The following is a 16,644-nucleotide window of genomic DNA, read 5'->3' as shown; positions in this document are numbered from 1 at the left end:
ACAATTAGGAATTCTTCGTAGTCTAATTTATACGCGAATTTTCCTCCAGACAATAATCTATTCAATTTCAACCCTCAATACTGGGAACATTTGAACAGAAGCATTTTTCTTCTTCTATTTAATACATAAACCTAAACTCACAGCAGTCGTATACAAAGATAGGAATGTCCTCGTTTCTACATACATTCCAAAGATCCAAAGATTATCTTGCCTTGACATTTGCTTCCTCAGCAACGATTCTAATATCAGTAATTTAGAACTTACAAACAACTAAGCAAGCAAAACCACAGAGCAACTCCATGTCCTGTCCTTCAAGATGACTCTAATCAGGAGGGAGGGTTATAGAGGCACATCTTCCAGGTGGGAAGAGCCCTGGTGGGAACAGGTCAGGAAAACCCAAAGTGACACTTGTGTGTGTGTGTGTGAGCATGTGTGTGTGTAAGACACACACAGAGATTAGTGCCCATTGGATCAATAATAACATTACTATTACTACAACTACCAACTGCAACTATCAGCTCAGCGTTTGCTTTGTGCTTCATGGCTATTCCCAGGGAAACCACACAATTCTATGATATAAGTAACAGTTATCGCTATTTTCAGAAGAGAACATAAAGGCTCAGGGAAGATTAAGCAACTTGTCCAAGATCTCACATAGAATTAGCAGCAATGCTAGGATTCACTAATTGTCTCCTCTAATCCTTATAACCACTGGAAAGGTAACCTATTTCCAGTAACAACAATCCTATTTTGCAGATGAGAAAGCTGAGGCTCAGAGAGGCCAGAACTTATGCTCTGGGAATATGGCAGAGTCAGGATTTGAACACAGGCTTATCTGGCTCTAAAGCTCCTGTGCTTCCCACTACCCCAAAGACAACCTTGCAATGTGCAGGGAATATCGATGTTAACAAACAAGCTTTTCTGGAGGTTCCTACAGCTCTGATTCCCGGGGGGAGCTGTGCACATTGCTCAGAGAGCAGGAGGCATGTCTGGGAAGAGTGTGGGGAGGGGTCGGTGACCTTGGCTATATCCATTACTGTAAAGAAATATTTATTAAATACCTATTCTGTGCTCTGTGTCCATGAGGGCCCATTGCTGGTCTTTAAGCCAAGTCTCTTCTATAGAGAAGCAGTAAGACTGGTGCGCAGATACTCGGGAGAATCGCTACCATAGTGCTTGTGCACATACGTGTGATTGCACCCGCACTGCACGTGTTGATGTGTGCAAGCACACGCCTCAGTGAGTTTCTGAGAATGCCCACCTGATCCTCAGACTTGACAAGATTAAAAACAATAGAGGCAGCACCGAGGCAGGGCTAGTTTGCAACAGAAAAGGCCAACGTGAGGAAACAGACCAAGTCTGCTGGAGAGGAAGGCAGGACAGCAGACTCCCAGCTGTGGTCAGCGTGGCCGGTCCCGTGGGGCACACAGGTGATATCAATGTGGGACTGGCCAGATAAATAGACTGGCCCAGCCTATAAAATAATGAAATAGTATTTTTTTTCTTGAAAGATTCTTTCTTCTCTATTGATTACTAAGTCTTTCCCTTTAAAAATGTTTTAGGTAATAAAGACCCTTATCAAGGAAAGTACATGTCAAACACAAAAGTTGAGGTTATAAAAATGAGTTTTACATTTCACAACTCTGAAAGCACTTTTATAGACAGCCCATTTAATTCTCACACTAATCATACGAGGTGATTATCATCTCCATTTTACAGCCGATAAAGGTGAGGCTCAAGAAGGTTGAGTGATGTGCCTGGGGACACCAAGCTTTGTAAGGAGGGGGCCGAGCTGGTTTGAACCCAAGCCTACTACCTTCCAGCCTCTGGTCCCCGGGCTCACTAGGCTGCCTGGCTAGTAGCCTGGGGAAGTACAACACTGGCAACTGACACGGTGACTGTGCGGTCTCCCTTTAAATATATGTCCGTTAGGCACTGACGACGATTGCTAACCTGGGCTTGCCCTGTGATTAGCGATTCCACCTGGTAACATGCCCCAGAGATACGAGGGCATATGTCCACCACCACGGCTGATTTATTTATAATGGCCCCAAACTGGAAATAGCCCCAAAGTTTCATCCAGCAGAATGGATAAACTGTGACAACGTGTGCAGTGGAATACTTCCCAGCCATGAAAAGGAAAGGACTGCTGTTACATGCAGCAACATGGACGAACCTCACAGACACAATGATGGGAAAGCAGCCAGACAGAAGTGTCAGACTAAATGATCCCCGTGCGTGAAGTTCACTTACTGGCAAAGCTAACCTATGGTGACAGAGGAAAACAGAGGCTACCTCTGGAGGTGGTCACTGACTGGGGGTGGGAACAAAGGGGTCTTCTGGGCTGCATCTTCATCTGTGGGTGGTTTCAGGGGCACAGGCGTATGTAGAAATTGAGTTGTACGATGCAGATTTGTTCATTTTACTGTATGTGTGTTATGACTCAATAAAAAATAAAGTACCCACAAATGGGAGTTATTCTTACACACAAGCCAGGTCTATCTGAACTCGTGAGGTTTAAATCAACATTAGTCAGCACTGAGCTGTCTGAAAGCTTGTGAAAAAAAAACCCGAGGCTGTGAAGAACCTCCCGCTGCTTCTTGTCTGCCTGTGCCAGCTTGGAAAGAAGGGACAGCCGCAGGGGCTGAGTCTCAGGACGCAAGGCTTGGTGACATCCACCTATGCCAGCGGTCACAGGACACAGGCATGGCGTGGACGTGTGAGGACAACAGGAGGGACAGCAGAGCCCGGTGGCCTGCAGGGATGATTCTGGGGGGAAGGTGCAGTGCTGGGGCAGGCGGGTGGCCGCCATCGGACCTTGGGAGGGCTGGGAGGTGCAGGACCTCACCGTGGCAATGGGACAAGGTGACTGACTTCTTGGGCTTGGATGCACCATCACAACAACTTCAAGGTCAACAAGTCCAAAACCAAACTCATTCTCTTTCTCTGAAAATAAGATCTCCCCTCATTTCTGCCATTGGTAACTCCATTCTCATGATTACTAGCTCTTGACTACTTGGGAATTATCTTTGATTCCTCTCTCCCTTTCCAGAACAGTGTTTGGGCCTATACGTTGTATCTACGGGGCACTCACTCATTTGTTTATTCCCCAACAACTGAGTCTTGAACGGGATATAATAATAGGAACAGTAACATTTATTCACCACTCTCTATGTCCTAGGCTAAAAAACTCTACCTGCATTGTTTCATTTAATCTTTTCAAACATACAGAGAGCAGTTAGAATGCACTTCTGTCTAACAGATAGTAAACTGGGCATGGGAAAGTTAAATGATGTGCCCAAGGCCCCAGATGGGTAGGTGGTAGAGGATTTTGGCTCTGACTTTGATGCTCCAGCGCCTTCCTCCTCAGGCTAGCTGACTGCGCATGTGTGGTCTTAGGCGTTGTCCTGTCAGTAGCTCCCAGCGAAGTCCCTTTCCTGGACAAGCCACTCACCACTGAGGCTGGCATTACTTAGAGACCCTGACTGGGCAGAACTTAGCAAAGAGCTTACGACTAAAGAAGAACTATCTGCTATAATTGAGTGAGGTGTATAGGAAATAGAGAATGAGCAATCCCAAATAATTTCCAGTTGCTTCTAGAATGCTGTCAACAGAGGACCAACCCTCACAGGCCCTGGGCCTGGTCTTGACCTCTTGCCTGACCCTGGCTTCTGCTCTGCCCAGTGGTAGGTGGGGGATGGGGTTGGGGGGAGGTGGTTGGAGGAAAGAACACAGGCAGGACTGTATAACACAGCTCCAAATTCCAATTCTGCCTATAACCTATGCAATGCCACCTCACCCACCCAGGGGGGTGACAGACATTTCAGTGCACCATGAGATGGGAAACTCACAACTGTTTTGAAAACAATTGTCATCCACAGTCTTAAAATATCTGTGCTTGGCACACATTTCTGAACACTGCCCGCACCCCCACAATCACGATGCAGCATGGCTGTGGCCTGTGGGTAACATAAAACCCGATGTGCAAATATTATTAGGCACGTGGACCAGCTGTCTAGAGGAGCTGATTAATCCCCAGCAGAAACTCCGGCGTGCAGCACGCATGCCATCTGCAGAGGACACCAGCAGACACACACCAGCCTCCTTCTGCCTCGTAAAGAGGCCAGGGCAGGGCAGACCCTCGGGAGGAATTTTATAAATAGCTAAGTTGTCCCAGAGCAGGAAAATGAAGGTCTGTTCAACTCCCTCACACACATGCACGTTAGAAGGTGCCCCTTAAAAAATTCCCATAAAATAAAGGGGAAAAGGGACTTATGATTAATCCTCCCCATTTTTATTTTTTCTTCTAATCACTGCCCTGATGAGAGGCCGGCAGCACAGCGTGAGGGTGGATATAACAGGGCCGGCCCTATCTGGATTCAGGTCCTGGCTCTGTCAGTCTACCAGCTGCCTGACTCTGTTCAAGTTCCTTAACCCCTCTGAGTCTATTTCTATCCCTCCCCGATCTCGTTTCCCCTCTCAGGCCTGGCACTCGGAAGGTATTCTACAAATGCCCCTGTCCCTTTCCCCGCTCTGCTGCAGGACAGCATTTCTTTTATTCTCCTTGGACACCCTGGGACCCCACAGGCTTTGTTTCCTTCCCCCAGTGCAGTGCTCCGGCTCATTTACTTCTCATTTATCTCTTTCCAGTGTCTGGCGCAGATTTGAAGATGTTTGGAAAGGGAAGAAAGAGGGAAAAAAAAGTTTTAAGAAGGAAGGAGGGGGGAGCTGGGGGGGCCCTCTACTTGGAAATTAAGTAAGGAAACACGGCGCACCAGGGGCGGGGCGTGATGGTGGGGTGCGGAGGGGCCGAAGGGCGATCGGGACCATGGTGAGCGGGAAGGCTTCCGGCCAGAGCTGAGGGTGGCAGCCTGGGCCTGGCTCCAGAGCAGCAGCTTGATGGGAGGGAGCCCGCGAGGGCGCCAAGCACCCAGGGCCACAGCCTGGGGACCTTACTCCAGTGGAGGAGGTATGAACTAAAACCCAGGCCCTGTCGAGAGCCCCCTGCTGGCGTCCTCTGCCTCCTGGCCCTGTAAGCAGTTCATTTATCCACGGCTGGCTCATGGGTGTCAACCACAAACCCCACAGAGTCCTCGGTCCAGGCAAAGGGGAGAGATTCTACTCACACACAGAAGGGCAGTCGCATGACTCCGTTCCAGCCCTTCCCTAAATCAAATATTCATGTCCCAGCGCCTTTGCCCACTCTCCTCTGAGTCTGAGGAGCTGGGATCTGACAGACTCGCCTCAGGGTGAACTCCCGCAGCCGGGGCCAGGGCTCAGATCCACTGGCACGCGGGTCCTCTCGGCTCACCTTGCCTCAAAATCACGTCCACATTCCTCTCTGGGCTGCCAGTGCCAATCAAAGCTGCAGTGTGGCTTTGATTAGCGGCACGGCACGCCATCTGGCCCAGCACCGGGGCGTGCGTGTGATGTGCGGGCATGCTCGCCGTGCGGGCATTTGGCTCCAGGACAAGAGCTGCCACGTGTTGGGGAAACTCAAATAGCTGAGCTGTCTGAACGACGTGTAATTTAGCATTTGGACAGTATCTGTACCAGCCAGCGCCTGAGTTTAACATTTCCCCTCATCACTTCGAACTGCTGACAATGTTTCCATTCTGAGTCAAAGAGAAGGAGGGAAGAATTGGCATGAAAGAATCAAAAGGAGGAGGAGGAAGAAGAAAAGGAGAACTCCAGAGACGGCCAGAACTCAGCAGAAAGCACCACCCTGCAGTATACTCCAGTCACTGCTCAGCATGACTAGGCTTTGGTTAAAGACAGCAGTGAAAGTTGCCCCCTTCCCCAGTTACAAGCATTATATTCTACATGAGGAGCCTACATTCAGTCGCAAACGGCATACTTAATTCCACCCATTTCACACTTTTACCTGGTGACCGCTACCGTGAAGATGCAGGAAGACAGAAAATATCCCTGGGAATTCCTTCCTGGTATTTGGTGCTGTAATCGCACCTGCAAAGTTGCCCCACTGGAGTGGCTGTGGGGTCGGGATGTGTTTAACTGAAAGGCTAATGTCTATGAATTTTTGTAGGGAGTGGGGTGGAGCAAGGGGCTTTCCGAGCGCCTCTGCTGTTATCTCCTGTGGTCTCTCTGGATCCTCTTTCCACCCACTTCTCCCTGCTCTGGACCCAGAAGGACCATCACTGGCTCCTCGGGCCAGGTTTGGTGGGAGACTGGAAGCAGGCTGAAGAGCAAGGTTGGACATGAGTCCCCAGACGGCCCCACTGCCCCTCTCTGCAGTGAAGGACTCTCCACACAGCTGCCCATTCTGACTTCTAGTGCCCACTCTCTACCCCCTGCCTTTCAGGCCTTGGTTCCCTTGCTGTTATGAGCTCCGAGATACTGCACTGTGCCCTGTTGGCTTTCCTAGACCCTGACTGTACATTTGTAAAAAAACTCCTTTATTGGCTAGGCGCTGTGGCTCACGCCTGTAATCCTAGCTCTTGGGAGGCCGAGGCGGGCGGATTGCTCAAGGTCAGGAGTTCAAAACCAGCCTGAGCAAGAGCGAGACCCCGTCTCTACTATAAATTGAAAGAAATTAATTGGCCAATTGATATATATATAAAAAAAAAAAATTAGCCGGGCATGGTGGCGCATGCCTGTAGTCCCAGCTACCCGGGAGGCTGAGGCAGAAGGATCACTCGAGCCCAGGAGTTTGAGGTTGCTGTGAGCTAGGTTGACGCCACGGCACTCACTCTAGCCTGGGCAACAAAGTGAGACTCTGTCTCAAAAAAAAAAAAAAACTCCTTTATTAAATTCTCCAATTGGAGCGTGCTTTCTGTTTTCTGCTGGGACTTTGACTGAGGGATGAGCCATAATTTGACTGATCTCTTGGCCTTCTCCAGCCCTCTTTGTCCAAAAGCAGAGTATCTCAGGCCTGGACGCCATGAGGAAGGCAGCATGAGCCAGGAGAACCACAGCCGTGGACCCACCCACTCACCAAAATGCAACATCTCATCTATCTACTGTGCCCACTATAGTCGCCCACCTGCAGAGCTGTCAAATTCCTGCCAGATCAAGGAGCAAAAACCCAGCTGAAGAATAGTATTTCAAGTGTTTTCTGGAGGAAGGGAAGGGAAGGGAAGGGAAGGGAAGGGAAGGAGGAAGGAAGGGTCATGCCCTTTAGCAACTGATCTGAAGGATGAGATCACAAGCTATTGTCATTCAAGTGCCCACCTTGTCTGGCTGTGTATTCATTGTCTTCGATCAACCGGGCCAGTCCAAAGTCAGCAATCTTGCATATTAGTCCATTCCCCACTAGAATGTTTGCTGATCGCAGATCTCTGTGGATATAATTCATGCGTTCGATGTAAGCCATTCCTGCAGCAACCTGTGGAAACCCGGGGAACAGGGCTCATATGTTACACTGTGACTTGATGCAATTATGCAGTGTTAAATCTATGGCACAAATCAAGGTACCCCACAGGGCCTACCTGTGCTGCCATGTCCACAAGATTTGGTAATTTCAGAGCTCTTCCTTCTCCATCTTTTAAGAAGTCAAGTAAACTTCCTATGAACAAAACATAAAACCATTTCAATTTACTTTGAAAGATAAAAGTTCCCAACAGAGGGCTATATTCGTTTTTTTTTTTATTATAAGTGATAAGGTAGTTCAATGAAATAATGCCATCAATGGAAAAAAAAGTTTATATAAAAAGGAGAATAGAAAAAATTCTATGCATTGAAAAGCAACAGCTTTAGCTTTCAAAAATAAACAGTACGGATTCTATTTCTAAGGACAATAAAAAGAATTTGATAAAACTGGAAGAAATGGAATGTAATCTCCCTTTACGTTTAAGAGGAACATGTGAAGAACTGCACTACCTCAGTTTCTCCCCTCAGGCAGCCTGCACAAAGGACTGATGCGGGGAGCACGCGACCTAGCTGAGTGTCCAAAACTGTGGTCTCAGGATCAGCTGCAACAGCATTACCAGGGACCTTGTTAGAAATCCAAATTCTCGGAGCCCAACCAAGCTGTACTAAATCAGAAACTCTGAAGTTTGGGTCCAGAAACCTGTGTTTTAAGAAGCCCTCCAGGTGATTCTGATACAAGGTAAAGTTTGTGATCTCTGGCTTGGCTCATTTACAGATTTTAAATCAAGACAAGACTATCTAAGGAATATAGATGGGGTAGATGGCTCACCTAATTAGATCGTAGCCAGCCAAGCCTTAAATCAGACATCATCTGAAACAAAACAGCTGGAGCTTCAGAGCCACTATTCTAACACAGCCCAAGGAGGCTTAGAACTAACACCAAGGCAGAAATAATCATTTGCAGAAGCTGGAGGATCATGATGGTCATCAGTGATATTTTATGCTTTAATCACAAAGTTATTTACAAAATAACCCCAGATACAAAGAAGAAATAATCTGCCAGGAAAAAATTCCAATTATATTTTAAAAGAAAGTACGTCGAAAAGAAAAATTACACTGGCATCCTCTGATGTGCAATGCGTTGCCTTTTAAGGCTGTTTTTTGTTTGGTTTGTCTATTTTTCCAAAACAAAGTGATCTTTAGCCTTACCCCCAACAATATTGGTTTGATTAAAAAGACAGAGAGAGTGAGAGAGAGAGAGACTATGAGAATAAAATGTGCTCTTTAAAAGCATGTCATTTGTTTCCTGAAACTCTGCGCTTGACAGAAAAAAAAAAAGTATGTCATTTAATCATCTGATGTTTAAAAAGAGCTGGAAAAAAATAAGATGTTGAAATGACAAAGACTAAACTTAGTCCAGAGACCAGCATCTGATATTAATTGTTTAGCCCTGCAAAAAGGAAATTTAACAAAGCCACTACATTCAAAATAATAGCAAACTATCATAGTCCTCTGTATCACCCTTGATATTAAACATGAATGTCTGAATTATGGAGAAGAGCTTGAATTTCTGATACGTGAAACATGCAAAAGGTACTTGTATTTCATAAGGATTTGGGGGGCAAACTCAAGGTCAGTCTGTTTTTAAAATGTTTTCATTAATAAGCACACAACTGGTGCTTCCGATGGGAATACTTGACTCCTGCAGAACCCAGGAGATAAGCAAGCAGGCAGCTCCACTTCTCCCCCAAAACCACCCCTGTACGGTGCTGTGAGGTGGAGACAGGAGGGGTGTCACCCAACCTTTATTCATATACTCGGTGACAATGTAGATGGGCTCCTCGGACACCACTGCGTAGAGCTGGACCAACTTGTCATGCTTCAACTTCTTCATGATCTGCGCTTCCTCGAGGAAGGATTCAGGGGACATTGTGCCTGGTTTAAGAGTCTTTATGGCTACTTTTGTGTTTCCATTCCAGGTACCTACAAACATCCCACAATATTAAGTCAAACCAAAGATTCTCTTTTGATGGAGAAAAAAAAGTTTTTGACCAATAGTTATTTGTACAAAGTTAAATTTTAAGTTTCAAGAAACTTAATATAGTTTTTGTTGAAGATGGTCAACTGCAAGGACTCTGTCAAGTATTTCAACAGGAAAAATGTGTCTATGTATGTCTATTAGCTATGTTAAGCTTTATCATCCATTTGATTTTTTTTTCTTATTGTAAAATATATCACTCTTTTTCTGGCTCAGTCATATTGTTACAAGTTTATACCAAACACTCTGAACCCCTGTTTATAGTTTATAGTTTATGGAAATCCAGGGGTTAGAACAGGCCTGGCCATGGTGGTGCAAGCATGTACTCCTAGCTATTGGCAGGCCGAGGCAGGACGACTGCTTGAACCCAGGAGTTCGAGACTGCAGTGAGGTATAATAGTACCACTGCACTCTAGCCTGGGTGACAGAGTAAGACTCCCATCTCTTAAAATAAAAAAACCGAAACCAAAAAATAGGCCTGGCCACCCAATAGCCATCCCTTAGGTAGTGGGCATGGAAGAAATTAGATTAAGTGTATGCAGGTGTGCCATTTAAAAAAATATGGAAACACGGAGGATGTTTGGGAATTACCTCTAGACTTTCAATTGTTTGAAAGGATGAGTGACTTCACTGAGTCCTTGCACAGTTGAGCCTTGCATGCTGATAAGCACTGGCAAGGGGTACACGGTTTCCTTGCCAATACTTAGCCAGGTAAGGCAAACTCCTCAGTTTTCCTGATGATCAGCCACAAGAACAATGGCTTCTATCAAATCAACTGGGAAAGTCAGACAGCAGCAATGAGGGAACAGAAATGTTTAAACTTAACATGTTAAAAAAAATCTAGCAGATTTGAAGGCACCGCCTGGTTTATGATCATCAGTTACTTCATCTGTAAAATATAGGAATGGAAGTGGATTACCATTGGTGTCTCTTTCATTAAACAAAACCAAACCTAGGTTCTATGTGTGTTCCAATATTAGTCCTATGACTTTGAATAACTTTATAAGGGGAAAAGAAATATACTAATTTAGATTATGTTATTTTCTATTTGAAAAAGAAGACTGGTTTAAATTAAGATTTACTTTTATATGTAATCTAACTGATTTTAGAATTTAAGAATTCTGTAAGTTGGAGCAATTCTTGTTATCCTGTTAAAAACAGAGCTCCATATAATATACAACTTACAAAAATAGAAATTATGAAAAAATGAGCTGCTTAAAGAACAGTTCATTTAAATCTCATAAAATATCTGCCTACTAGGTATATATGGGAAATTTGAGAATTTTTAAGTAATTTTTGCTATTTAAGTGTTGGCAGCCTAAAAATTTAAATACAGTGAGGTCTCCCTTACTGACAACCACCTGGTAATTACATAGATAACCATCCTTATTGTGATGGGCATGTTGTTTTACATTTATTAGGAAGTAAAATGGTAATAGTATGTGTAAATGATTTAAAGTTGATAATTGTAAAGTTTGAAAAATTATTTTGTAGGGTCCAATTCATCTTGATTGTGTAAGTGATTTGATTAACACATTAACTGCTATGTGAGTTGTATTTAACTCACGCTAGTTTTGAGCCCAGGGCCTCGTGAAGCATACGAAGACTCAATTCGCTGAAACAAATTCAATTAAGTAGTCGTGAGATACAGAGAACTTAATTGGTGTGCAGTGTAAAAACTGATTTTAGTGCCATGTGAGTTGCATGTAATTCATGCACAGAAAACAAAAAAAAAATAACACATTTTTCATTAAATTAGAAAAGATCTTTTTGTTTTCAATGATCTTTTTAATTCGTTTTAATTCGTTTTCATAATAAAACACTGGGGCCCCAGGGAAAATTGTTTTTGTAGTATGGCAATCAATGTGTTAAAATGTTTAGGACCTACAACTTCATTATAAAATAGGTGGATGAAGGAGAAGAAAGTCTTATAAATATATTTTACAGTACTTGAGATAAAGTCCAGAGAGAGATGGACACAATAATGTGGATTCCTTAATAGCTAATATATACACATATATGTGTATGTCCAAGTGCATATCTATTATCTATCTAGGACTTACCACTTGCCAGACTCTGTTTTAAGTGCTTTAATTGAACTCTTTTAATGCAGACCTATATATACTCACATGTAACAATAGTTACCTATATATATTGTTTTTAATGGACTCTAAGGAAGGAGGAAGGATTCCATAAGCATCAATATTATCTTATGAGAGATGTTTCTGGTTGGGGCCTAAGTCCATGGAGTACCTCTAGGCAAAGCTGCAACTGACCCAAAAGGGTTAATAAGGCAATTTCAAGGCCCCAGTGCAGTCAGTCTTCTCAGTGACACCAAATAAAGAGAAGTGTGCATGTCTACTAAATACCTATTATCTGCAAGGGACTTTGAACATATTGTCCCATGCAATCTTAAAAACAATTCTAAGCAGCAGCTATCACTCCAATTTTACAGATGAAAAAACTGAGACTCAAAAGAGGTTAAATAAGCCCCTTATTCATGGTTAATCACCCAGCAAGGATTCAAATCCAGACCCATTGAGCAAAATCTCACAGTCTTTCTCTGTGGCTGCCCATGTACAGTATCTTACCTTCCCATTTCTTAGGAAGAGAAAACACCAGATTCATAATGTATTGGTTTCTTGTTCTGTGGGTGCCTTTATTAACCACATGATGTGGGACAGACGAGCACAGCAAGGTATCAGCATATTCTGAAAATCTGAATGGTCTGTGCCTATCTAGTTACCCAGGTTAAGTGCCTTTGTCCCAATGGCTGTGCTATGTGTTTTTGTTCAAAACTGTCCTTTTAATTGGCTTTGAGAAGCAGCCAAAACAAAACGTGCCCTCTGCCTTACCAAGCCACACTTCAGCGAAACACCCCTGACCCAGCTTCTTCTCCAGAAACAAGGAACCACGTGCAACTTCCCAAGCATCTTTAGCCAATCCAGAAGTTTGTGGGGTACAACTTGATGCAATCACAGTTAAGTTAAAACACAAACCATCAGCTTTTTCTATAGGAAAAGGAATTAATAAAGAAAACACAGTCCTTATAATCCACAATTATGCATGCACTAGGGAAGATGGAAGGTGATTTGCCCTTTAGGGCAATATTCAACAAATATGTGCCATAAGAGTAAGACTTTTTATGCAGGTTGAAACATTCCTTATATACCACTTGCTGGTTTATGAAAAAATTTTTTTTGAGACAAGGTCTCACTCTGTTGCCCAGGCTAGAGTGCTGTGGTGTCATCATAGCTCACAGCAACCTCCAACTCCTAGGCTTAAGCGATCCTCTTGCCTCGGCCTCCTAAAGTGTTTGGATTACAGGCGTGGCCTGAATTATGAATTGAGGCTTATATAATAGTACAACTTGAGCCATTTGCCAATTTTGGCCACTTACTGTCTCTTTTCTAGAAATTCCAGAATTTTAAAATAAAAATTATATTCCCCACTATTAGTAATTCAAACTTTCTTCCTGGTCATAAAGTATTTATTTCCACCTTCCATCTTTGATGTTTGGTATTGCCCAAACAAGGAGGTTAATAATAAAGTAATTGAGTCTCAGCATACCCATCCATACTTCCCCAAACTGCCCATTTCCCAGTCTCTTGATCAACTGCAGGGATTCTCGAGGGATTTCCCAGACATCTTTGGTTTTGACAGACAGATCGGTAAGCCTTGGCATCCCTTTGTGACAGGGGACTACTAGGCGGCAGCAGAGACCTGCGGCTCTCTCTGGTGAAGCGAGGCAGCGGCAGGAGAGGGAGAGAAGAGCAGAACACATGTAACAACAACACGCACAGGTGCAAACCCACACTAGCCAGTGCACAGCGGTCCTGGCAACAGAGCTGCGCCAGCAGAGGACTACACACATCCTGGAGGACTAGACGCCGCACACTGAAACACGTTCATTGAAGGCAGAATAGGAGACCTTTTAAATTTAGACTATCCCAAACCCCCAGGTATGATATAGTCCATGCAAATGTATAGATGTAGACTGCTATGGTTTCTGTAATCACTAAGGAAGGAAAACATATTTGGCTCAATGTGCTAATAAAAATGTCTTCTGGAATCTTGACAATACCCTTACTAATTTCAAAAAGTACATTTGGACTAAAGGATGTCAGCAGGACTGTCCTTTCCTTACCTCTAGTATCTAGATTACCTAGGGGATTGGGGACCTCTCTGGTAGGAATATATTTAAAATTATAACTGTGGTATAAGATTCTTCTATAGAACGTTAGACTGTTATAAACTAGTAAGGCTAAAGGTATATACATGGTGGGGGAAAAAAGAGGTCACGTTTTTTCTAGAGTTTTTTTGGCTTTCTAACTGACTCCATTCTACCAGTTAAGATATTCTTGTATTGCTTCTTTGATATTTCCCATTTTAAAAAACACATTATAACAGTCGCTGATGTATAATTTAGGAGTCTGGTTTGAAAGGAGAAAGAATGGAAACTAAAATTTGCAGAAACTCAAGGGTGTGAAAGTATTCTGTTCCTTATGAAAAAGAAGGAAAAAAATAGTTATCACTTGGAAGTTATTGGGAGATTTCTTTCTCTCTTTCATTCTTTCTTTTTTAAAGAATATACCTTTTAGAATCTAGCTGTAGTAGTAAGTGGAAACTAATTAAATGCAAAGTTAAAAATCAGTCAGGTGAAAAAAGGTAACAAAGAATGAGAAGTCAGGGAGGTGACAAAAGCTGCACAGAGCCTGGCTGGCAAGGTGAGCAGACCCCCATCCCCACCCCCAAGCAAGCAAATGCAGTGTTGCTGCCTGTTCTCTGGGAACTAGCTGTAACTTACTTTTTACTTTTTTTTTTTTTTTGATGGACTCAGGTTCTGAGATGTTTAGGCAGGAAATTATTTATGTGTCAATATCTCAAAGGCATTTTATTGTGTAAGAGAGAGAAAGAGGGAAGAGGAAAAGCCAATATAAAAACAAATCTAACTCAAGATGGATTTTTTTCTGAGATTAAAAAATGCCTATTGTTCTTCATATCCCTTCTCTCCTTCCAGCTTTATGATGTTATTAAGGTGCCCTTTCCAACAATATTTTCAAATGATCCAAACCCTGGGGATACTGCTGATGCTTGGCTGTAATGAAATATATTTCAGCATTTGAAAAATCCTTACAACATGCAGGCATTTTGAGTATATCACTTAAGCTCAGGGAGCTATTCTGCTCCATTTCTCTCCAATATTTCAGTAGAATCCACATAAACTAAGCTAGCCCATGCCCTAATCAGCTAGTACTCTGAATGTTTTTAATATTTTCAGTTGCTCATTAGCGCTCAGGATCAATATACAGGCGCTCCTTATTATCATTTTTCAAAAGATTGCTTTGTGTAAAAAAAGTATACATAGACATTTCCCAATGAATGTGCATAGAGCAATAGTAGAAGCTAAATAATACACTATTTTGGAGTCTTGCCATCACCCAGAAGAACAAGACAAAATGTATATATGGGTCACACAAAAAACTACTGGGCTTAATGGGATATAGATCTACATTCGCACATATATGACTATATCTATATCCATGTGTACATCTATCAAACAGTGGGAGATACTTGCTAATCTAGGAAAGAAAGCAATCATTTTAACAACTGCACATAAAGCCACATTCTTTAATAAAATGTACAAACCGCACACCTAAACATCTAATAATTTTGTGTGTCCAGGAACAAAATAATGGTGACCTCTGGGTGTTAGGACAGAGACTGATCTACTTTAAAAAAGTTTAATTTAACACAATAGATGTACTGGATCTATGAGAGGTGGGTCACATAAGTCTAGGTCTGGTTGGGAAGCAGAAGTGTGGTGGGGCAGGGGCACGTGCCAAATGAGCTGCGTGGGAGCCCAATGTACGTGCAGCCACTGCCGCAGCAGTGCCGAGTGTGCAGTGATGGCAGAAACACTGTGTCCCCCGTGGCAGTCCCCACGCAAGTGCCCTCCCAGAGGCTGTGTCCTCTTCTTATCATGGTTTCTGAGTTACATGATGAAAGGAAAGGGAATAGATAACTTGCAAGGATGTTAGGATGAAGATGAAAACACGAACAACTTTTAAAATTGAACCTGTCTACTTGGGGAAATATAATGTTATAGAATCTCCCGACAAACATAGGGACCTCGTCATAACTACGACAGAACAACAATAGAACCCATGTAGCCAAGTCCCACTGTCAGGGGCTGGCAAAGAAAAATATTTTTCTAGTGGCTTTGTTTGTATCTGTTATTACCCGTGTCCCGCTCTGTGCCTACCCACTCCCTCCAGTGTCCCAGTGGTTGGCAGGGAGTCAGAATTCAGGTTACCTGAGTAATGTTGCACAAGCTGCTGAAGTGTTTCAAACTGGGCCCGGGTGGTAATGTAGTATCCACCATTGTCAAGTTTGCGAATTTTATAATGTTTGACATGGTCTCCTTTCATATCATCCCAATCACGGATAGAAAGTGAATAGGCACCTGGTAAATACGCAAAGCATTAGCGGCTCCAATCGTTTTGAGTACTCGTTTGTTTTTTTAGGTCTCATCTACTTAACTATCCTGACTAACAATTATCATGGGCGCGCACACATGCGTACACACACAGAGCATCTCCGCCCAGGAACAGGAAGAAGATGCCTCTTACTGTCCCGCAAATACCAGAAGATATTAGCAATAAAATGATTCTGCCCTTGAGACTGAAACCCTCCCGGATATTTTTCTAAAACGCTCTATTCGGTTGCCTTGCGTTGCCTAATACGGAACAGACCCAACGCCCCCTCCCCACCCTGCCCCCCAAGAGAAGCACCAGGATGCGCGGCTGAGCTGCTTCCCTTGTCGCCTTTACACGTGGGGCAAGCCGGGAGAGGGGGCGGCACGGACAAAAGACATCTAAGGACTGTTTCTCTAGAAGTGAGCTTCAGATTTCTGCCCTTTGACATTTTTTTACAGGAACAGATAACCAATGTCTGATAGATTAAGCTAGAAGGCCTCCATTCTTTTCTTCCTTGACCTATTTTTCCTTGTGGGCTCTAATGAGTTGTTAAATAATGAAAAGGCCAATAGGTGCAGGAAGAGAAGTGAAGTCTTCAGTTATTAAAAAAAACAAAAGGAAAGTAAAAACAACCTGTATGATTGGCACCTGCAGAACTAAGAGTTTCAGAAAATCATAATTCTAAAGGACTTGTGAAAAATTCTATGATCTTGTGTGCCCAGAGCAGTGAAGCTGCCCCAGCCCGTTTCAAGAGGAAGGTCTTGATTTTGAGTCTCTGTAGTTCTTTTGGTGCCATAT

At 43.5% G+C, this 16,644-nt stretch overlaps 1 protein-coding gene across 6 annotated transcripts in view; it reads right to left on the bottom strand.

Annotated features, from left to right (window-relative positions):
• Positions 1-16,644, bottom strand: part of FYN (FYN proto-oncogene, Src family tyrosine kinase) — a 200,712-nt gene that overhangs the window by 24,651 nt on the left and 159,417 nt on the right. For 5 of the 6 annotated variants that reach the window (XM_012753105.3, XM_012753108.3, XM_012753106.3 and 2 more), the window contains 5 exons: positions 15,684-15,833; positions 12,938-13,102; positions 9,133-9,312; positions 7,449-7,525; positions 7,192-7,345 (listed from right to left, as the gene is read on the bottom strand). In XM_012753105.3, coding sequence (XP_012608559.1) covers positions 7,192-7,345; positions 7,449-7,525; positions 9,133-9,312; positions 12,938-13,102; positions 15,684-15,833 — 726 coding nt within the window. Of the gene's footprint in view, positions 1-7,191; positions 7,346-7,448; positions 7,526-9,132; positions 9,313-12,222; positions 12,379-12,937; positions 13,103-15,683; positions 15,834-16,644 lie in introns of all 6 variants that reach the window. The other variant, XM_012753111.3, reaches the window with a different exon arrangement.

The sequence above is a fragment of the Microcebus murinus genome, chromosome 5 (assembly GCF_040939455.1).
Source record: "Microcebus murinus isolate Inina chromosome 5, M.murinus_Inina_mat1.0, whole genome shotgun sequence".
Lineage (NCBI taxonomy): Eukaryota > Metazoa > Chordata > Mammalia > Primates > Cheirogaleidae > Microcebus > Microcebus murinus.
Note: the sequence above shows the minus strand (reverse complement) of the source record. Positions and strands in the feature narration are given on the sequence as shown.